General features: G+C 36.7%; 1 protein-coding gene across 4 annotated transcripts in view; it reads right to left on the reverse strand.

Annotated features, from left to right (window-relative positions):
• The window catches only part of cdca2 (cell division cycle associated 2), a 32,526-nt gene extending 17,579 nt beyond the window's left edge, over positions 1-14,947 (reverse strand). For 2 of the 4 annotated variants that reach the window (XM_049470690.1, XM_049470687.1), the window contains exons 1-9: positions 14,717-14,947; positions 12,363-12,535; positions 11,387-11,517; positions 11,102-11,276; positions 9,954-10,123; positions 6,875-6,986; positions 5,710-6,020; positions 4,196-4,250; positions 2,003-2,122 (exon numbers count right to left, since the gene is read on the reverse strand). In XM_049470690.1, coding sequence (XP_049326647.1) covers positions 2,003-2,122; positions 4,196-4,250; positions 5,710-6,020; positions 6,875-6,986; positions 9,954-10,123; positions 11,102-11,276; positions 11,387-11,517; positions 12,363-12,516 — 1,228 coding nt within the window. In that variant the 5' untranslated portion in view covers positions 12,517-12,535; positions 14,717-14,947. The remainder of the gene's footprint in view (positions 1-2,002; positions 2,123-4,195; positions 4,251-5,709; positions 6,021-6,874; positions 6,987-9,953; positions 10,124-11,101; positions 11,277-11,386; positions 11,518-12,362; positions 12,536-14,716) is intronic. The other 2 variants (XM_049470689.1, XM_049470688.1) reach the window with 2 other exon arrangements.
• Positions 14,948-24,161: the final 9,214 nt, after the last annotated feature.

Consider the following 24,161-nt stretch of genomic DNA (forward strand, 5'->3'; position numbering starts at 1 on the left):
AAAAGCAGTGTGTAAGACTGGTGGAGGAGAACATGATGCCAAGATGCATGAAATTAAAACTGTGATTAAAAACCAACCAGGATTATTCTACCAAATATTGATTATTTCTGAACTCTTAAAACTTTATGAATATGAACTTGTTTTCTTTGCATTATTTGAGGTCTGAAAGCTCTGCATCTTTTTTGTTATTTCAGTCATTTCTCATTTTCTGTAAATAAATGCTCTAAATGAGAATATTTTTATTTGTAATTTGGGAGAAATGTTGTCTGTAGTTTATAGAATAAAACAACAATGTTCATTTTACTCAAACATAAACCTATAAATAGCAAAGTTAAGCTGTATATGATCAGTGGAGGGGTCATAATATTCTGACACAGAGCTCAGTATGGGTGTATGTAATTAGCTGATGAGCTGGTTTAAGTGCTGTACAGCAGCGGGATGGTTAAACAGGGTGCAGTATTGCAGTGTTGGTACTGAGGGATATAGTATTGATCCTATACTAACAGCACTCTGATCTACAGTACTCTGAGTTCCTTCAGGAAACGGATGCAGGTAATAAAATATGATTAGAAATATAGAAATACTGAAGTACAACAAACCTGGAAAGCTAAAAAACAAATCAAATAAACCAACAAACAAACAAACAAACGCACGCAATCTATAAAACAAATGATGAGCGAAGGAGAACAAAGGGTAAACAACTCATTAGTGAAAAGTCAAAAAAACAAGAGGCCAGCTGTTCTGTATCTGAGGCCGTTTGGGACGGAGCGCTCTGTAGGTCAGCAAAGAATAATCAATTACTACATTTACATCAACTCCAGCCGATCAATACTCCTCCTCAACTGCAGAGAAGAAGAGGACGAGGAGGAGGAGGAGACCTCGCTTATATTAAATATAATGGTTGTAAGATTAATTTTATTTTTATTATAGAGTGATTAATTTCTAACGATTAACACATCAAAAGATCTATATAAATAAAAACCTTCTGAATAAGAGTAAACTTACTGCATTACTTGCATGAAGCAACAGGGGGAGCTCTTTACACTGTATACTGCGCTCTTGCGACACAAAGCTGGAGGTGGAGCGAGGCAGAGCGAGGTGTACAGAGAGGTAAAGTGATTCTGGTACTTGGTAAAGTGAGGCAAATCTACCTCGCATAATCTATCTCACACAGTACAGTAAGGTGGAGGTAGCAAGGTTAAGAGGGAGGTAGAGCAAGGGTACAGTGAGGGGAAAATGAGGGAGGCAGACTGTAGAAGAGTGAAGCAAAGCGAGGTAGAGTGGGGTATTGTGAGGCAAAGCGAGGCAGAGCAAAATAGATTAAGGTAGGGAGAGGCAGAGTGAGGTAGAGCAAGGCAAAACAAAGGGTACAGGGTGGTGGAGCAAAGAAAAGTGAGGTAGAGCGAGGCAAAGTGAGGTAGAGTGAGGGTAAAGCAGGGCAGATTGTAGCAGAGTGAGGCATACTGAAGTAGATTGGAGTATTGTGAGGCAAATTGAGGTACAGATACATAGATGGATGTCGAGAGAGGCAGAGGGAGGTAGAGCAAGGCAAAGTGAGGAATACAGGGTGGCAGAGCGAGGTAGAGTGAGATAGAACGAGGCAAAGCACAGTAGTCCAAGGTTAGAGTGAGGCAGAGTGAGGTAGAGCGAGGGGTACAGGATGGAAGAGAAAAGTAGAGTAAGGTAGAGTGAGGCAAAGTGAGGTAGAGCAAGGCAGAGGAAGGTGTATAGGGTGGTAGAGAGGGTGGAGCCTTGTCTGCTTCCACTTTACCTCACTCTGCCTCCAGCCTCGTTATGCAACTCGTTATGAGCACAGTGCGCAGTGTGAAGAGCTCCCTCTGCTGTTCACTGTTATTCACAACATTTACTGCAGCTGTTGTAAAAAAAACTCATATCACAGTTTCATAAAAATGATAAAAATGTGATTAATCTCACAGCTCTATCCTTCACACTGTACCAATACGATTGTGTGTATTGGTAATGATTATGCAGCACCGTTTACCGGAGAGCGTTGGGTCGAGCGGTTCCACTTCCTCTTGGAAAGCCGTGTCCATATATTCACTTCCTGCTGCCGGAGACGGGGGGTGTAGTACCGGATGAGGGCCTTCAGCCAAAACAGCATCTATTCATCCATATAAACAGAGAACAGAGTCATTAAAACATATTTAAATACATTAACAGCCAGCCCACCGATATTTTTTGTGTGCTAATATAAAGCTTTAAGCTCGTTTAATTGTTATTAGTTTTAATAGATATATAAATATATATATATATATATATATATATTTTATTTAAGCTCATAATTCAATAAAGGTGGTTTAAAGCTGTAAACAGTCTATACAAGGAGCTAAATTAGCTAAATAAATAGGAAAACAGTAAAACATTTCTCAGCAGAAACCTTCCATTTTATTAGACGTTTGGATGTAGAGATAAAAACGAGGTAGAGCGAGTCAAAGTGAGGTAGAGTGAGGCAAAGACAGGTAGAGTTACGTACAGAGAGAGGATGTGTGGGTTGGAATGAGGCAAAGGAATAGAGCGAGGTAAAGTGAGGCAAAGCAAAACGGAGTAAAGTAGAGTGAAGCAAAGTGAGGTAGAGTGGGGTAGAATAAGGGTAGACTTAGGCAAAGCGAGGTAGAATGAGGTAAAATGAAGATGGAGTGAGGCAGAGTAAGGCAAAGCGCAGCACAGCGAGACAAACTGAGTTAGAATGAGGTAGAGTGAGGTTAAGTGGGTTGAGGTGAGGCAAAGCGAGAAAGAGTGGGGTAGAGCGAGACAGAGCAAAGTAAGGCAAAGCAAGACAGAATGAGGTTGAATGAAGCAAAGACAGGTTGAGTTGGTTGAGTGGGGTAGAAAGAGGCAAAGAGAGGTAGAGCAGGGTAGAACGAGGTAAAGTGACAGTAGAGCAAGGTAGTGTGAGGCAAAGCGAAGCGGGGTAGAGTGAGGTAAAGTGAGGTAGTACGAGCAGACTGCAGTAGAGAGAGTTAAAGCAGAGTGAGTCAAAATGAGTTGAAGAGAGGCAAAGTGAGGAAGAATGGGGTAGAGCGAGATAGAGCAGACAGAGGCAAAGAGAGAGAGTGAGGCTGAATGAGGCCAAGACAGGTAGTTAGGTAGAGAGAGGTTGAGTGGGGCAGAATGAGGCAAAGAGAAGTAGAGCAGGGTAGAGGCAGGGCCGTGCAAAATAGAGGAAGACAAAGCGAAGTAGAGTGAAGTAAAGTGGGGTATAGTGAGGTAAAGTAAGGCAAAGCAACAGAGTGAATTAAAGGAAGGTAGAGTAAGGTTAAGTGTGATGAGCTGAGTGAGTCAAAGCGAGGCAGAGCGAGTCAAAGTGAGGCAGAGTGAGGCAAAGTGAGGCAGAGCGAGGCAGCGCGAGTCAAAGTGAGGCAGAGCGAGGCAAAGTGAGGCAGAACAAGGTAGAGCGAGTCAAAGTGAGGCAGAGCGAGTCAAAGTGAGGCAGCGTGAGTCAAAGCGAGGCAGAGTGAGTCAAAGTGAGGCAGAGCGAGTCAAAGTGAGGCAGAGCGAGTCAAAGCGAGGCAGAGTGAGTCAAAGTGAGGCAGAGTGAGGCAGAGCGAGTCAAAGTGAGGCAGCGTGAGTCAAAGCGAGGCAGAGCGAGTCAAAGCGAGGCAGAGCGAGTCAAAGTGAGGCAGCGTGAGTCAAAGCGAGGCAGAGCGAGTCAAAGTGAGGCAGAGCGAGTCAAAGTGAGGCAGAGCGAGTCAAAGTGAGGCAGAGCGAGTCAAAGTGAGGCAAAGTAAGGCAGCGTAAGTCAAAGTAAGGTAGAGCGAGTCAAAGTGAGGCTGAATGAGGCAAAGACAGGTAAAGTTAGGTAGAGAGAGGTTGAGCGGGGTAGAATTAGGCAAAGAGAAGTAGAAAAAGGCAAAGTGAGGCAGAGTAGAGTGTGGTAAAGCGAGACAGAGTGAAGTAAAGTGAGGCAAAATAAGGCAACGCAAGGTACATGAAAAACTTTGTGTTATAATTTGTATGCAGTCGGTTAAAAGCTAAAATATAAAAGGTATATAAATATTATATTAGTATATAATATATTATTTTAGTTATAGCGGGTGTGCGGTCTCTCTCTCTGTAAGCTTTAGCATTTGGGAATTTCTACATCGGTGCATCACTATTAATAATATATAATATATTAATGTAAATTCAACATAATCAATATAAAACTGCATTAGAAATCAGGGCAGTAAATCACCTGTTCTGTGATCAGCTGGGGGATCAGACTCCTCCTCCAGAACGGGGAAACTGATCTGTGGAAGATAAAGAGAGAGATTCAGATTTACACTGATCTTCATATCGGCTGAATAATGACGGGACAGGATTATTAATCCTGAGAAATATTACAGAATTAAATCACTCAATATTTCACCCACAGCCCTCACTCTCTCCTGCTCTCAGATCTGTACTTATTTACTGTGAGATTTTACTGAATATAAACACAGATCATCTGTCTCGTCTGATGCACATCCTCACATCTCCCAACCTGCAGAATTACAGAATTACAGGAGGAGGAAAAACAACCCTAACTTTTAATGGAAGTGAACGAAAAAAGGTTTTATTCCAAGTTAATTTGGAGTATTTCTATTGGTCCATTTATCATCAGGTACTGATCATTAACTGCCCCAGTACAAAGGTCACCTAAACTATGAAGAAAAATATATGGAATTATTTAGCAAAAAGAAAGTGTGTTGAACAAACCAAAATACATGTTTTATAAGTTTCTCTCTTTTATATATATTTATTTTTCCTCAGTTAGTTTTATGAGGTAGAGTCTCCTGGAATTCAGGCTTTCAGTTAACAGCTGTGCTGAACTCATCAAGAGTTAATTACTTGAATTGATCAAATTCTAAGTATCGTTTGGGTATTTCCATTGAATTGAAAGTATCGCTTGGATATCAATATCGAATTCAAAGTATCTTGTGGGTATCAGTATCGTACTCAAAGTAACAGTTGGATATTAGTATCGAATTCAAAGTATTGTTTTGGTGTCTTATCGAATTCAAAAAATTGTTTTGGTATCGGTATAAAATTCAAAGTATCGTTTGGGTAACTGTATCGATTTCAAAGTATAGTTTGGGTATCAGTATCGTATTCAAAGTATCGTTTGGGTAACAGTATTAATTTCAAAGTATCGTTTGGGTAACAGTATTAATTTCAAAGTATCGTTTGGGTAACAGTATTAATTTCAAAGTATCGTTTGGGTAACTGTATCGATTTCAAAGTATAGTTTGGGTATCAGTATCGTATTCAAAGTATCGTTTGGGTAACAGTATTAATTTCAAAGTATCGTTTGGGTAACAGTATCGTCTTCAAAGTTTCGTTTGGGTAACAGTATTAATTTCAAAGTTTCGTTTGGGTATCAGTATCGTGTTCAAAGTATCGTTTGGGTATTGGGATCAAATTCTAAGTATTGTTTAGGTATCTGTATCAAATTCAAAGTATCGTTTGGGTATCGGTATTGAACTCAAAGTATTGTTTGGGTATTAGTGTTGAATTCAAAGTACCGTTTGGGTATCTGTATCAAATCTAAAGTATCCTTTTGGTATCAATACCAAATTCAAAGTATCAGCTGGACATCGTTTGGGTATTAGTATCAAATTCTAAGTATTGTTTGGGTATCGTATACAAAACGTAAAAAAATACAAAGTATCGTATCAGTATCAGAAATTTTAAAACGATACCCAGCCCTACTCAGTACTCTGATCAGACCTTTTCTCCATAGAGGAAGACCTCGTCCCCGTCCTCCTCCTCGTCCCTCCGGCTGCGGGGGATCCTGAACTCCGGGGACGCTCCGTTGTCCTTGGGGCTGTAGAAGTCCGGCTGGGGGAGGAGGGGTTCGAACCTCTGGGGGGTTTTGAGGAGCGAGTGTTTGCGTCCCGTTGAGGAGGGGGGGCGGAGGGGTGTGGCTCCTTTCTGTAGCGGGGTGCTGGGGGGGAGGGTCTTATCGAAAAACTCGGGGGACAGCGGCGCCCCGAACCGAACCCTCTTCTTCTTAGATACCGAAGAAACCTCAGGGTCGTCTATAAAGACAAAAAAATACATTAAAAGTTAATTATTCATAATATATGTACTTTAAAAGGAGAACTCTGGTGTAAAATTGGCTTTTGTTGAAGTAAAACATGATAAAAAGTTCTTATCTTTGATGAATAGCACACCTCCGTTCTCCCACAGCGTTCAGAGATCCAGAAATTTTAGCAGTTTATCCAAAAAACACCCTTCAGACTGGGAGATACGGGACATAATTTACCCTGATAAATCACTTTTTACACCGTTATCCAGCTCAAAGTAGCTCCACACCTCCTTACTAGAATCCGGAGAGTCCTGACATTTAAAACGAGGCATTAATAACTTAAAAAGTGCTTAAAAAAAGCTTATTAAACACCACTGTTTACATCCTATAATACTACTAGCTTCAGCTCCGAGCGCTGCCGTCACTGTACTGATAAAGACATAGACCTATATATATACATAGACTTTGTATAGCATAGCAGCCGTCGCCAACTAGCTGAAGCTAGTAGCATTATGGGATGTAATCAGTGGTTTTTAATAAGCTTTTTTAAAGCACTTTTTAAGTTATTAATGCCTGGTTTTAAATGTCAGGGCTCTCTGGATTCTAGTAAGGAGGTGTGGAGCTACTTTGAGCTGGATAACGGTGTAAAAAGTGATATATCAGGGTAAATTATGCCCCGTATCTCCCAGTCTGAAGGGTGTTTGTTGGAGAAACTGTTAAAATTTCTGGATCTCTGAACGCTGTGGGAGAACGGAGGTGTGCTATTCATCAAAGATAAGAACTTTTATCATGTTTTACTACAACAAAAGTCCATTTGAAAGGGGGGAAAGGTATAGTTATTTTTAATGAGCTGGTGTCTCCTACCTGTTCTCATCACCTCAGGTTTGGACAGCATGGGTAAAGACATCAGCTGAGACTGAGAGTCAGAACCCAGAACCAGAACCGGAGCCGGGCTTTTAAACTGCGAACAGATCACCTATACAGGAGAAACACACAAAACACACACAATAAATTATCCATCAAATAGAACATAATCTCTATCTACCTTTATCTTCTTTAGATCACTTTAATTTTTTGTGCCATTTCTGAAGTTAAATTACAAACAGATAAATGGTTTTACAGTGCAGGAAATTAATCATAAACAGGTCAATTTTGGTCCAACCAGAAGAAAAAGAGTCAGTTCGGATCAGCTGATTGGTTCGTTCATAATTCACACTTTTTCACCAATGTGAAACCGGCACTGTTCTGGTTCCCAAAAACCTCATTTTGAACCAGTTTCTCAGTGGGAACGGAAAAATACTAGGTTCTTCAGTGCGAATTACGACGGCCGCTGTGTAGCGCCCTCTGCTTGATCGATCGATCGATAGATAGATAGATAGCTTTATTGATCCCAGAGGGAAATTAACATACGATGTGATGTACTGACGTAGTGTATTCCTGAGTTTTGTATCAAGTAACATGAAAATATCGTGATATTATTTTAAGGCCATAATCGCCCACCCCTACTGCCATATAGTATCGTACACCACAATATATATTGTCGTTGTCAGGATAATAGTGATAAGGTTTTTTTTTTTTTTTTTTTTAAGTATAATTGTTAATGTTTGTTGAAGTTTAGAGGAGTTGTTAAGAAATTAAAAAAAATATTTCACAATATTTAAAAGCTCTACTGAACGCTATAGATCTAAAACATTTGCTTTTTATTTTGTTGCAAAATAAATGTATTTTTAATCTAATTGTTCTAATATCTTTCATTGTTTTTTCATCATATCGCTTAGAATATTGTTATTGCAAAAAGAGTAAAGGTGTGAGGAGACACTAATCTCACGAGACGAGATTTTAATATATATATGCAAAAAAAATAATAATAATTTAAGTTGAAATATATGATTGAAAGCATTTAATTTCACTAAAACTCACAAAATACAAAGCATTGCAAAAATGCATTTTTAAATATTTAGTAAATATTCATCTTGTAATGGATGTTAATCAACTTTTGATTATAAATTATGACCAGCGCTGCTGTTTGGAACCTAAAATGATCAAACATTTGTTTTGGTTACCTGTGCACAAGTCTCACGAGACACATTTAACACCTGTCGACAAATCTTGTGCCATTTTTATCTCACAAGATTGCAAGTATCGCTTGGGTATCGGTATCAAATTCAAAGTATCGTTTGGGTCGTTTGGATTTCTGTATTGAATTCAATGTATCGTTTGGGTATCGGTACTGAATTTAATACCGATTGAATTCATTGAATTCTGTTTGATCAAACATTTGTTTTGGTTACCTGTGCACAAGTCTCACAATATACATTTAACACCTGTCGAGAAATCTTGTGCCATTTTAATCTCGCAAGATCTTGTCAGAAAAAAATTCCAAAAATCTTTGTAATATTGTGATAATATTTTTGGGCCATATTGCCCACCCCTAACTTTAACCTTAGTCCAGAACTTCTTAAATAACTCTGTAATAAAGGCTTTTAGAAGAAAGTTAACTTTGTTTTTTTTTTGTTTGTTTCTAAAACCCAGTTTATATTTTTTTTATTTCAGATTTTCAGAAGTCTTTTACTCTCACCAATAAAACCCCAGGTGATTATTAATAATAATAATACAGTCTTATTATAACTATTTTTATTCCAGACTCCAGCAGTTCAGAAACAACAGGGTGTTTAATTCCTGGGCTCTGATTGGATTGGAGGGGATATCGGGGGCGGGACCACCATCAGCTCTCTCACTGTTAGCAGTAATTACCCTGAAAGGTGTTTTTTTCAGCACGCTTCACCTGAGCGCTGTCCTGCAGGCTCTCAGAATATGGTAATTTAATCGGATATAAAATCATGCAGACTGAACTCGGGTCTGATTACAGGGTTTCAGACCAGAATCAGAACCGTCACTCAGCGAGAACTTCACTGAAGACTTTTAATACAGTTTAATCTACATTATGTGTACAAAAGTTACTTTAATAAAGCTGCACCCACAGTAAATTAATAATGAAGAGATCTATCAGACTATGTGGGAATCATGTAGTCCTTTCCTGGGGTGGTCCTGATGAGTGCCAGTTTCATCATCATAATGTTTTTGATTGTCTTTGCAGTGACTGCACTTGAGGACAGTCAGTATCAAATTCATAGTATCGTTTGGTATTGGTATTGAATTTAAAGTATCGCTTGGGTATCAGCATCCAATTCAAAGTTTCATTTAGGTATCGGTATCTAATTAAAAGTGTTGTCTGGGTATCAGTATTAAATTTAAAGTATCGTTTAGGTATCGGTATCAAATTCAAAGTATCTTTTGGGGATCTGCATCCAATTCTAAGTATCGTTTAGGTATCGGTGTCGAATTAAAAGTGCCGTCTGGGTATCAGTATCAAATTCAAAGTATCTTTGGGTATCAAAATAGAATTCAAAGTATCATTTGGGTATCATATCAAATTTAAAGTATCTTTTGGGTATCGGTATTAATTTTAAAGTATCAATTGAGTATCTGTATCAAATTCAAAGTATCATTTGGGTATTGGTATTGAATTTAAAGTATCGCTTGGGTATCAGCATCCAATTCAAAGTTTCATTTAGGTATCGGTATCGAATTAAAAGTGTTGTCTGGGTATCAGTATTAAATTTAAAGTATTGTTTAGGTATCTGTCAAAAACAAAGTATCATTTGGGCATTGTATAGAATTCAAAGTATCATTTGGGTATTAGAATTTATTTCAAAGTATCTTTGGGTATCTGTATCGAATTCAAAGTATTGCATTGCATTAAAATTATTGCTTGGGTATTGAATTTAAAGTGTCGTTTGGGTATTGGTATCGAAATTTAATTCAAATCATCACTTGGGTTTCGGTAACGAATTTAAAGTGTTGTTTGGGTATCGGTATCAAATTTAAAGTGTAATTTCTGTATCGTATCGAAATCAAAACATCGATTGAATGGTGTACTGACCTCCTGCTTCAGGATGTTCTGGAGGTCAGGTACTGGTTCCTCCTGGATTTCCTCTGTACAGAAACCCGACGGGACCCGGCGGCGTCTCTTGGATGGAGGGGGTGTTACAGCAGGACGGTGGCTCACTGGGGTCAATCGGTTCCCCGTCTCCTCAGAATCAGAACCAGAACCTGCAGCACAGAAAGAGCAGAACAGAAAGAGAATGGAGATTTAATCTGTACATGAGCTTATTAAAATCTCCATAACTACACTAACCGTGATGAGAGAAAACTCCTGTAAGGATGTTGACTATCCTGACTGAAAGTTGTCTAGATGTTCAGTATCATAGATGTTAGCTAGATGGTGAATACCCCTTGCTAATATGGACTAGATGATGACTACTCTGACTGACGTTGGCTAGATGTTGAATACCCTGGCTAGACATTGCCGATCCTAGCTTTTCTTGCTTAGATGTTGACTAGTCTTCCTTATGTTGGCTAGACATTGAATAGATGTTGACTAGTCTTCCTGATGTTGGCTAGACATTGAATAGATGTTGACTAGTCTTCCTGATGTTGGCTAGACGTTAACAATCCTAACAGATGTTGGCTAGGTGTTGACTTTCCTTCCTGATGTTGCCTGGACACTGGCTAGATATTGACTATACTGGCTGATGTTGACTAGATGTTGACTATCCTAGCTAATGTCGGCTAGACATTGACCAGATGTTGACTATCCTAACTGACATTGGCTAGGCGTTGACTATCCTAGCTGATGTTAGCTAGATGTTGACCATCCTAGACGATGTTGATTAGACGTTGACTATCCTAGCTGACGTTAGCTAGACGTTAACTAGACGTTGACCATCCCAGATGATGTTGGCTAGATGTTAACTACTCTTTCTGATATTGACTTGAAATTGCCTAGATGTTGCCTATGCTAGCTGATGTTGCAGATTCTAGCTGATGATGGCTAGACGTTGACTTTTCTATCTGATATTGGCTAGACAGTGATTAGATGTTGACCATTGTAGCTGATGTTTGCTAGACGTTGACTAGACATTAACTACCCTTGCTGATGGATTTGAAGGACGCTCTTCATGCTTGTTATTAGCAGTTAAATTAGCAGTTTGACGGATAAACAGAGGAACACTGTGGACTGAAACTGACCGTTCTGGGCGTCGCCTGTCGAATCTCCTCCCACTCGTTCGTTCTTCTTCTCCTCCGTCTCCGGGGCGACAGACTCTTCTCCATCCTCCTCATCTTCTCCCATCAGCCGCTGGAAGGCGGCCATCTTCTGCTTTATAGAGTCACAGCCTGAAAACAGGGGGTTCTCCAGCATCTGCTGCAACACGGAACCAGAAGATCCAGAATCAACACTGTAATACACAGCTGGATTATATTAATATTACACAGTGAAGATCAGATTATAATAAAGCAGTATTTAGGGAATACCTGAGGAGTGCGTGGAGGGGTCTTCAGGACCTCCTTGGCTCTGAAGCGGATGAGGGAGTTGGTTTCGGGCGACCCCCTCACTCCGATAGTGGACCGCCGCCTCGATTTTAGCTGACCCACTCTGGATTTATCTACGAGATTTAAAAATTAGCAATGTTTTATTTCTGTAAATTATATTTTTGTACTAATAGGCTACTGATGATATTAAGTAACTAGCTAAATAACAGTTTGAGTACGTACTATTAACTATGCCATAACATTTTATACTATACATTTTGGTTCAGATCAATCCATTTTAAAATAAAAAATCATTTAAAAACTGTGGCTGCCACAGAATAATCTCTCTGACTGTTATATTTACGCTGTTTAAAAACATAATCCACACATTAATAGTGAAATACATTGTGAAACATCTGAAATTAACATTGTACGCCAGCAAGCAATGTTGCCAGATTGGGTGCTTTTATGCTAAATTTGGTGTTGATTCTGAAAGTATCTGGAGGAAATGCTGTGCTTTGACGGGGGGACAAAACATCTTGCAGAGATGTTTTGCATCTTGCTGATGGAAAGGGTACTCATCAGTGTTGTAAATAGTCAACGCTAACCTTGTAGAGACAGAGCTTTTAGTCCTGCTGATGGTAATTTGAATTAGCAGTGTTTGTGTTGATTATTTTGTTATATATTATGTTATATTATGGTATGTATTTACTTTTTTCGTTGCTTACAAGTTTATTTTTTATATAATTTTATATAATTACTCTTCTTTGGTTTGTGTGTGCCATCATACAGTACAAAAAACAAATATATATATATTTGTTCTGGGACACATTTAGCTTGCGCAGTAAACAGCGATGTTTGCTATAAACCCTGATGCATTATGGGAGTTTTTAGTCCCTCTAAATCACATTTCAATTCCACTTTACGATTTGTACTCAGAGAAAAATGGCCGAAAGACAAGAGACAAGTCATTTCTCACCTTTCTCTTTAAACGTAATGAAGCTGTCTGTGGAGATGCCGAAGTGAGACGGCGTGAGTTTGGAGAAATCAACGTCTCCAGCTTCACTGTTCTGCTGAGACGGGGTGAGAACGCCCAGAGGGGTCCGGCTGCCCACCGTCTCCACACTGTCCATCCTGAAGATCAGGTTATAACTGTGATCAAACACAAGGAGACAGAAATATAACCATCAAATCACTTTATCACTTCATTTACAGTAATGACAGTAACAGATATAGTATTAGAAATACCAAAATGCAATATTTTTGGTATTTAAAAAAGGGTTTTGAGTGCAGAAAAGCTCAGCCCAACCATTTAAAACCTTTAAATAAACGTTAATTTAATGTCCGAATTTAAACACAAAGCAATGTTGCCTGTAAGAAAATTTTTAAAGTTTGTTTTTCCATGATAAACATTAAAACATGTAACGCAAACAAAACTAGTAACGTTTATTCTACATTCTTCTGCTATCTGGGTTGTAGGTGTAGATTAAGGGCCCCAACCATTCAAAACCTATAAATAAACGTTGACCAACCCAAAAAATGAACGTTTCTAAAATGTTCTTCTGTTTTCTGGGTTGTAAGTGTAGAGTCAGAGCCCCAACAATTCAAAAATGGAAAAGATTAGCTGACGTTTATAAGACGTTCTTTGCTTTCTATCAGGGTAAACTAGTTATTACTCTTTAAATTGATTAAATGAACGTTGATTCAATGTCAGAATTTAAACACTAACCAATGTTGCCTGTTACACAAAGTTAAGAGTTTGTTTTTCCATTATCAACATTAAAACATGAATCGCAACCAAAAAAAAAAATGAACATTTATTCTACATTCTTCTGCTATCTGGGTTGTGAGTGTAGATTAAGAACCACAACAATTCAAAACCTTTTAATAAATGTTGATCAACCATAAGCAAACAAAAAAGCAAAAACATCAGCAAAAAAGCTGACGTTTATAAGACGTTCTTTGCTTTCTACCAGGATTGTATTCACATCAACTAGGTTAGTCAGTATTTTTTCCATCATCAACATTAAAACATGCAATGCAACCAAATAATATCTAACATTTATTCTACGTTTTTCTGCTAACTGTAGATTCAGAAACCCAACCACTCAAAACCTATTAATGGACATTTATAACATTTATTCAATGCCGTTCTGCAATATGGGTTGTGAGTGCAGATTCATAGACCATTTAAAACCTTTAAATAAACGATGGTCAACCATAATCAACCTAAAAAAATTGATTATCTAACGTTTATTAGACGTTCTTCTGCGATCTGGGTTGTGAGTGTAGATGCATAGACCCCCCCCCCCCCCCCCAAACCATTCAAAACCTTTAAATGAACGTTGATTAACCATAAGTAACCAAAAAAATAGATTAGATAAGGTTTACCTGACGTTCATTGCTTTCTATGAGGGTAGTATTCATAACAACTAGTAAACTAAACTAACTAACCTAGTTATAACATTAAATTGATTGAATAGCTATAGTTAACGTTTAATTAGCTTAGCTAATGTCAGAATTTTAACATTAACACATGCCTAGGAAAGAACGTCTCATAAAAGGTGGGTTTTCAATCATCAACCTTAAAAAATGTAATGCAACCAAAACATTAACGTTTATTAAACGTTCTTCTGCTATTAGGGTTTTGAGTGTAGGTTAGAATAAGAGCCTCAACCATTCAAATACTTAAAATAAACGTTGACCCACCATAATTAACCTAAAATGTAGATTAGCTAACGTTAATTAGACGTTCTTTGCTGTCTATCAGGGCAGTATTAACCAGTTAACTGGTAAGTTATATCTTTAAATTGATTGATTGATTGAATAGCTATAATCATCAGCTGTGGCCACGTTTACGTGACAATAACGTTTAATTAAATTAGCCAACGTTAACCTAACGTTACATTACACAGATCAACGCAGAGGAGAGCTAGTTAACTAGTTAAGTTAGGTTACATAGCTAGAGTTAGTTTTAGCAAACTAGCTCCTTGTTTTTACTTAAGAATGCAAACGTTTACGGAAACGTTGAGCTCTAAACATAGCTAACACTAGTATATAGTTATATAGTTATCTGTGAGTTTTGGGCTCATTTAAACTGAATAATTCGGATTTATACACATTACACACAGTAGAAGCAACGCGGTAAGTCCATGTTTCACTACTTTTACGTGTTTAAAGCTACAACAGACTCCCTCTCCAATCAGATCTATCGATTACAGGTGATCAGTACCTCAGAATTGATATTAAAACCCTATATTTGATCACTTTTATCGATTTTAATAGTAATAACAGTGAACAGTTCGCTCCCAAAATTCAAAATCCGCTCCTTACCTCTCTCCGCAGATTCGCCACTCACGACAAACTTAAGTTATAAATAAAAGCTTAAAATACAGCTTATAAAATGCATAAACTCCTCTATTATAAACATAAAACTCTACAAATCACGTTTACACCTAAAAACAGAAGATATATACAGTATATTCCCTAAATTATTCTGTTTTATTACTATTTTAACACTCAAACCGCCATACCTACACTAACAACAGCGGCGGCAGCAGGAAGGACCGCCCCTTTTGATATGAATCAGCCAATCAAATGCTAGACATTCTTGACGTGTTTGAAAACGTCCAATCAGCAGTGTGCTAGAAGTGAAAGCCACGCCCTACTCTGGTCTGAACGGGCAAAGATACTGTTGGGATTTTGAATAATGTGACAAAATACACTAAAATAACAATAAAAGTTAATAAAACGAATTTAATAGAATCTAATTTAATTAATAATGTAGTTATGAATGGTGAATTATCTGTATAATGTGCTGAAATATCTATATCTAATTTATACCGACTCTACTTATGAAAGGTATGTGAGTTACGTGTTTTATAAATGAATTTTTTAGTATTGAAACCATAATATAGCCCAACATGCGAAACCCAATAGTATATAACTGCAACCTCAATATATGTACAATTCTAGGAAAAAAATAAGAGTCCACTTCAGTTTCTGAATCAGTTTCTCTGATTTTGCTATTTATAGGTTTATGTTTGAGTAAAATGAACATTGTTGTTTTATTCTATAAACTACAAACAACATTTCTCCCAAATTCCAAATAAAAATATTGTCATTTAGAGCATTTATTTACAGAAAACAAGTTCATATTCAAAATGTTTTAAGAGTTCAGAAATCAATATTTGGTGGAATAACCCTGATTTTTAATCACAGTTTTTTTCATGCATCTTGGCATCATGTTCTCCTCCACCAGTCTTACACACTGCTTTTGGATAACTTTATGCTGCTTCACTCCTGGTGCAACAATTTTAAAAAGCAGTTCAGCTTGGTGGTTTGATGGTTTGTGATCATCCATCTTCCTCTTGATTATATTCCAGAGGTTTTAAATTTGGTAAAATCAAAGAAACTCATCATTTTTAAGTGCTCTCTTATTTGTTTATTTATTTATATTTTTTAAAGCTGTATATCGTTCTATTTCTCAATTAGGTCTCACTGATAGAGAAACGACGTTGAATAAAAGATAAACGTTATTTTTTGTGGTTGCATTACATTTTTTAATGTAAATGATGGAAAAACAATATATGTATTTTTAACATTTTCTTATAGGCATAAAATGAAATCATGAAATAATCTCCCCACAAAAAAATTACAATAATGGTACTGTATGTAAGGTCTTCTCTTAAAGGGAAATTGTCTGGATGGGAGCATGTGTTGTTCTAAAACCTCTATATACTGCTCAGCATTGATTTGCATTTCCAGATAAATATTTCAATTGGACAAACTAATATAATTCTAAAAATGAAGTGTATTTTTAATATTTGGTTGAAAGGAATTTGCAAGCAATGGCTGTCTGAAGCCTAGAACCCATGGATATCACTTATTGCTGAATTATAGGCTTTACTGCAGTTAATTTCTGTTTTTTTTTAGTCCGTTTTGGGGATTTTCTGCTTCTTTTTCCCTCAGTAAAATGAAAATCTTTTGAATTGGGTTGAGACGAGGTTACGGGTTCTGCTATTTAAGAACACAGACTTTTCCTGCCTTCAGAAGCTGTAGGGTTGCTTTCACAGCGTGTTTCTGGTCATTATCCATCTGTTCTTTAAAGCAGCGCCTAACAGAATTACAGCGACTGACTGAAACTAAGCAGAAAGTAAAGTTTTATTCACCTCAGGGGGAAAACCAGCAGCTGTTATAATTATAGCAGGTCTTGACAGCGGTATGGGTTTATAATCAGAGCAGTGATGGGTAATGATTGGTCTTATCAGATAAATTTTTCACACTAAAACTCCTGCAATTGTTAAAACAGGAGGATCTGTGAGTTTTTAGGTTTTAGTTTTTCTTGGTCACATGACATCACGGTGTTCAGTAGCTCCTCCATTTCCACTCACTGTTGTGTAAAGTGTAACTACGGTGCGCGGCAGTGGACAAATAGCTATTTTATTAAAGGCGAGGAGACGAAACTCAGAGATGTGCGTCCGGACGGGACTAAAATTACCGGAGGAGCACGGAGTTCAGAGAAAAACAGTAGATAATTCAGCCTGTAATTTTCTCAGAGGACGTCTGAGAAAAACACCTAGATGATCATTCTGGACGGGAATAAAATCACAGAGGATAAAAAAAAAAAACATTCTTTTCTTTTACTAATATTTTAATCACATAATTGTGTCGTTATAATTTTTTGACAATGACATTTTATCGACATTTTTATTTTTAAAAATTGCAATATATATCGCTTTGCGTACAATATCACTAAATATTGTGGGTCATTGTGAATTTTTTAATTCAGTAAATTTTTCTCTATGAGGGTAAATTCGAAAACAGAACATTGAGTGTAAAACCTATATTTCTTTAAAATTGTTTAATTTTGTAAATGCATATTTTTTAGACATTTCCCTAGTTTTAGGTTTTTACTTTTTGCTCCTCAGAAAAAAAGCAGTTTTTTTATTAATGCAATTATTGTAAAATGAATGAAAACTCGTTTTTTCTTCATTATAGTAAATTGAAAAATATATAATATTCAAAATTCACATCTTATAATTAGGATTTAGATTTTAATTTAAGAAAATGAATATATATATATAGTAATGGAATTTTTTTTTAAATCACTTAAAAATTATGAGTTTCTTTGATTTGACCAAATTGAAAATCTCTGGAATCAAATCAAGAGGAAGATGCACCAGAAGTAAAGCAGCATAAAGTTATCCAAAAGCAGTGTGTAAGACTGGTGGAGGAGAACATGATGCCAAGATGCATGAAATAAAAACTGTGATTAAAAACAAAGCAGGGATATCCCACCAAATATTGATTATTTCTGAACTCTTAAAACTTTATGAATATGAACTTGTTGTTTTCTTTGCATTATTTGAGGTCTGAAAGCTCTGCATCTTTTTTTTGTTGTTATTTTATCCATTTCTCTGCCATTTTCTGTAAATAAATGCTCTAAATGAGAAAATATTTTATTTGTAATTTGGGAGAAATGTTGTCTGTAGTTTATGGAATAAAACAGAGAATCTATAGGAGTTTCTTCAGTGAGAAGATTCTGGAGATAAATTGAACTTCAGGATTTTTGTTCAGCTAGCTCCCTTTAGAGCAGATCCTACAGTCCTGCAGATCTGCAGATGCTGAGTAGACGCTGGGAGTGTGGGAGTTGGTGGATGTAGGTCATGAAGACGGAGCACACATTAACTAAACCATAAAGCATGGCTGTGTTCCGCATGTGTTCTCTAGGGGGCGTTAGAGAGATCATTACTCATCTACCTCGTGTGTTCAGTGGCTGCAGCTGGTTCTGATCAGCTTGTTAAGACCGGCTGCTGGTTCAGAATCAGAGTAGAAGCTCTGATGATGGTTGGGCTGAAGGGCATGTGGGTTTAGTGCAGGGGTTTGGTAGATTTTTATGTTAATTGTAGTGTTTATTTGGTGTTGAGGATTGATCTAGGTCTCTTGTGTAGGACAATGCGTTAGATCTTGGTGTGGATCATTGTTGTGGTTTGTTGGTGTAGTTTATGGTGTAGGTCCATGGTGTAGTCTTAATGTAGGCTTTTTTTGTGGATCTTGGTTTAGACCCTTGGTGTTAATCTTGATGTAAGGTCTTTGGTATATATTTGTGGGCTTGGTGTGGGTATTGATGTAAGTATTTGGTTTAAGGTCTTGGAGTAAAACTTGTTTAAGGCATCCTTGGTGTAATCCTTGAGTGAATCCTTGGTGTAAGGAATTTGGTGTGGGTCATTGAGTAGATGTTGTATGCCTTTGTGTGGCTCTTTACTTTACAGTTTTTGTGTAGATAATATTGTAGGACATAAATTAAATCTTGAAGTTGGTTTTAGTACTTGGTGTGGATCTTAATTTTTGTGTATGGCCTTGATGCAGATTATAGTGTAGATGTCTGAGTAGATCATGGTGTAGGGCTTTGGTGCAGTTTGAGGTGTAGGATCATGGTGTAGGTGTTGGAGTAGATCATGGTGTAGATGTTGGAGTAGATCATGGTGTAGGTGTTGGAGTAGATCATGTTGTAGGTGTTGGAGTAGATCATGTTGTAGGTGTTGGAGTAGATCATGGTGTAGATGTTGGAGTAGATCATGGTGTAGGTGTTGGAGTAGATCATGGTGTAGATGTTGGAGTAGATCATGGTGTAGGTGTTGGAGTAGATCATGGTGTAGATGTTGGAGTAGATCATGTTGTAGGTATTGGAGTAGATCATGTTGTAGGTGTTGGAGTAGATGATGGTGTAGGTGTTGGAGTAGATCATGGTGTAGGTATTGGAGTAGATCATGTTGTAGGTATTGGAGTAGATCATGTTGTAGGTGTTGGAGTAGATCATGGTGTAGATGTTGGAGTAGATCATGGTGTAGGTGTTGGAGTAGATCATGGTGTAGGTGTTGGAGTAGATCATGGTGTAGGTGTTGGAGTAGATCATGTTGTAGGTGTTGGAGTAGATCATGGTGTAGATGTTGGAGTAGATCATGGTGTAGATGTTGGAGTAGATCATGGTGTAGGTGTAGGAGTAGATCATGGTGTAGATGTTGGAGTAGACTATGGTGTAGGTGTAGGAGTAGACCATGGTGTAGATGTTGGAGTAGACTATGGTGTAGGTGTAGGAGTAGACCATGGTGTGGGTATTGGAGTAGATGATGGTGTAGATGTTGGAGTAGATCATGGTGTAGATGTTGGAGTAGATCATGGTGTAGATGTTGGAGTAGATCATGGTGTGGGTATTGGAGTAGATCATGGTGTAGGTGTAGGAGTAGATCATGGTGTGGGTATTGGAGTAGATCATGGTGTAGGTGTAGGAGTAGATCATGGTGTAGAGCTTTGGTGCAGGTCAAGGTGTAGGCTCATGGTGTAGATGTTGGCGTAGATCATGGTGTTGGGTTTTGGTGCAGATTGAGGTGTAGGATTATGGTGTAGATGTTGGAGAAGATCATGGTTTTAGTCCTAATGTAGAAGATGGAGTAGATCGTGGTGTAGGATTATGGTGTAGATGTTGGAGAAGATCATGGTTTTAGTCCTAATGTAGAAGATGGAGTAGATCATGGTGTAGGGTTTTGGTGTAGATGTTGGAGTAGATCATGGTTTTAGTCCTTGATGTAGAAGTTGGTGTAGATCGAGGTGTAGGATCATGGTGTAGATGTTTGAGTAGGTCATGGTTTTAGTCCTTGGTGTGGATGTTGGTGTAGATCAAAGTAAAGAGATTTATAGTGTTGTGTACAACTTGATATTGTAGAATTTTTTTATTTAGGTCCCTGGAGTAGATCATGTTTTAATCCTTGGTGTGGAATGTGGATGTTGGTGTAGGATCTCGGGAGAGTAGATCTTTACCGTAGGTTTATCTTTTAGTTTAGGGTTTTGGTAAAAATGTTTGTGTAGGACTTGGGTATATATTTTTTCTGTTGTGTAATTTCCTGATGTTATAGGTAATGTTGTGGAGATCATGTGTTGAGCATTGCTGTCAGAGCTTGGTGTAGGATTGTGTAGTAGTTTTTGTTGTAGGTTTTTAGGTTTAGGTCTATGAGGTCAATCTTAATGGAGGTCTTTATTGTAGGTCATGGTGTTGGGCTTTGGTGTGGATCTTTTATGAAGGTCTTGAATACTGTAATGGTGTTGGTCCATTGTTTGGGTCTTTGTGCAGGGTTTTAATGTAGATGTTGTCGTGTGGGTGTGGGTTTTGATGTAGGTCTTAGGTGTTGATCTTGGTGTAGATTTTGTTTTTTTGTTCTGTAGTATCAGAGCTTTTTCATTTGTTTAATTCAAGTCTTCATTGCTGTTTATTTACAGTTTTTTAACCAAAATTCATTTTTTTGTCACTTATATTGACCACATGCTCTCACATCAGTAGATTTAGTGGTTTTAACCTTCTATAAACCAAACTGTATTTAATAAAATGGGTTAAATAATGTGAATTGTGCTGTTTGCAAATATTTTTCCTACATATTGCGACTAAAAGAAGCTTTTTCTTGTATTATTTGTGGATTTTAACTCAAGCTGATGGGTATTGTTCTCTCTGGAGTATTCAGTTCTGAAGAGTAAAATGTGTAAAATGACAGTTTGACTGTAATAGACCACTGCAATTTTCTGAGCTAATGGCTCTTTGATTTATTTGGACTCTTTCTGCTGCTGCTAAATGTGTTTTTGTTCTGACAGCAGTGTGTAAATGCAGCGTTCAGTTAATCACAGGGTTCATTTCTCTTCATATTGATCTGTTGAAAGATCAGAAAGTTTGAGTAAAATTATAGAACATCCCTACCTGAACAAAAGTGAATCCAGTCCATTAAAGCAGAATCTTACAGTGAAATAAGAGCTTATTTACTACTAAACACCTAAAAACTGAGTTAATGTTCAAACTGCAGGTGAATCTAATTAGTTTCTTATATCAGATCTGTTGAGATGATGATCTGCACTGATATACAGATATTTAATTGATCAGACTGAGATTTATCTGTACAAATCTGATTATAAGCACTAATTTTAAACCTTCTTTGAATTTCTATTCAGATTATCAAACATCGATCGGGATCAGGGATGTGCTCTATCATATTATACTCAATAATATCGCCCAATATTTTATGCTTATATGCAAACAATAAATCAATAAATATTCTGCACTTTAGTTTTGTGTTCGATTTTTAGTTGTTATATTAATTTTGTTAGTTTGTAAGTTACTGTTTATGAAACATACCAATGTATAAATGGAACTCTTACATTTTTATACCTTATTAGATAATATATTGAGATTAATATATATATTCTTGTATGTATATTCTTGATTTCCTGAAGTGTGTGTGTGAGTTTCTGTCATCTGATTACAAAATAAATGTGAAAATGATCAAATAAAAAATATTAATGTACAATTCATATTTACATCTGTATCTTTCTATGTGTTGGTTCATTTTGCATAGAAAAAAAATAAAGATAAAAATGATATAATTTAAAAAAATAATATTTTTTGCCGTATTGCCCACCCATATCCAAATTATTATTATATTTCTTTTGTTTCAAAAATGTTATTTGTATTAGACACTAAACATAATTGACTATGAGAAAAAACAATAACCATAATCTTTTGACTTTTTGAGAGAATAGCAGAAAAAATATACAGAGTTCAGTCATTAAAAACCTGGAAAAGTCATTGAATTTGAAAAAAGCATTTTCCAGGCCTGGATAAGTTTTGGGAAAGTAAAAATATCTAAAAAAATTGGAAAAGTCGTGAAAAATGTGTCTATAAATCTTTGTGTTTTAGTTTATCGACAGAGAAAATCTATTTTGAGCTACAAATACATCAGCAAAATCAACAAATACATAAAATCAATTTTAATTATAGTTTTAGTTGATTTTAAGGTTTTTTTTATTGTTCATGTCTGCACCGATGTTTTAAAAATCATATCATGAAAAATAATTAAAATGTATTGGTTAAAACATGTATGAACCCTGAATATATGTTTTGTTTATTAATTCTATATTACTCATATTTTTTAAGTTTTAAAGAGATGGTGGATGCGGTGCATTGTGAACTACAGGACTATGGTTACATTGCAAGTCCTGTTCATATTTACTCCTATATATACATATATATATTGCATTTGTGGAAATGCAACATGAATGTGAACAGTTAAATCAGATTAAATATGTTGTTTTGCATAAACATATGTTTATGCATTTCATTTCAGATATTCATTCACAGATTCATTCACAGCATATTATAGACAAATACATCTCATATATGCTCTTTAACCCATATCTTTATTTAATTTTCAAGATGTTTTTTGTACTTAACACTAATAAAACAGCACATCAAGACAAAAATATAAAAAATAATATGTCAAAAAGTGTATATAATGTTCACAATTCACTTTATCAAGATCTGTAACACTGGATTCTTCTCTTAGCAGATTCGGTCATATTTACACTTTATTTAGGTACAAATAATTTGATCATCAGTCATCAAAGTCAGCAAGGTCCCCCATTTCAAGACAATTTAGAAAGACCTTCTATATGTCTCTATTTTTTTGTAATAAATAAAATAATAAAACCTGTTATACCGTTTTATACAACCTGTTTTACAATCAAAAAAGACACCATGTTTTTAATGTTGGTTCATGAAACTCCACCCAAATGTATTCAGAGCATTAAGAGCATTCAGAGCAAAATTCAGAGCCAATCTCCAAGTGTGGCAATTGGTGAAAACCATGATCAACCACAATGGACCAACTGGCCAAATGGAAATTCAACTTCCAAGAAGCCAATACTTGATGTAGGTGACTTAACAAAGGTCAAAGTTCTAGGATCTAAGAGTTTGTCATACCACTTGTGTTAATGAAATTATTTTACTCTTAAACTAGGATCACCTGAGGTAGGGTTGATTGGCTAAGTGCCTGATTGAGACTAGAACATACCTGTTTCCCCAAACTTGAAGAATTTACCTGGAAGCCAAGGACTTCTTCTTATGCCAGAGTGTCTCAAACTCTGCTTCCAAACTTTTACTTCCACTTAAAGAATTGACTCGTCCATGCACTGCCTAAAACATCAACCCCAATGTCTTGGTATTTTAAGCATGGTACTTAAAACCACCATGGTTGAAAGCATGATGCACAATGGACCAACTGCCCAACTGGGTATTGAACTTTCAAGAAGCCTTCCAAGAAAATTTATGAAGGTTAAAATTCCAAATGGGAATGGATCAACTCAACAACTCAATCACCGTTGACTAAGAAATCTAAGTTCTTAGTGACTTGTTTTCTCTAGACTTTCTACTTGTGACTTTCTACTTGAGCCTCTTTAACTAGGGTCACTGGAGGAACCCTAGGGATGTTGGGTTATTGGAGTGTAGGACTTTAATCTGAACTTATTTGGTTTGCCCAAACGTGACCATTTTCTCCAGGAACAATGGAGAATTTTTTTCTTCAGAGTGTCTCAAACTCTGCTTCCAAACTTTTACTTCCAATTAAAGAATTGACTTGTCCATGCACTGCCTAAAACATCAACCCCAATGTCTTGATACTTAAAGTATGGTACTTAAAACCACCATGGTTGAAAGCATGATGCACAATGTACCAACTGCCCAACTGGGTATTTAACTTCTAAGAAGCCCTTCAAGAAACTTATGAAGGTTAAAAATTATGCTTGACTAAGAAATCTAAGTTCTCAGTGTCTAGTTTTCTCTAGACTTTCTACTTGAGCCTCTTAAACTAGAGTCACTCGAGGAACCCTAAGGACATTAGGTTATTGGAGTGTATGACTTTGATTTGAACTTACCTTAGATTTCTGTAGGAACCAATGATCG

This window comes from Astyanax mexicanus, chromosome 22 (assembly GCF_023375975.1).
Source record: "Astyanax mexicanus isolate ESR-SI-001 chromosome 22, AstMex3_surface, whole genome shotgun sequence".
NCBI classification, from domain to species: domain Eukaryota; kingdom Metazoa; phylum Chordata; class Actinopteri; order Characiformes; family Acestrorhamphidae; genus Astyanax; species Astyanax mexicanus.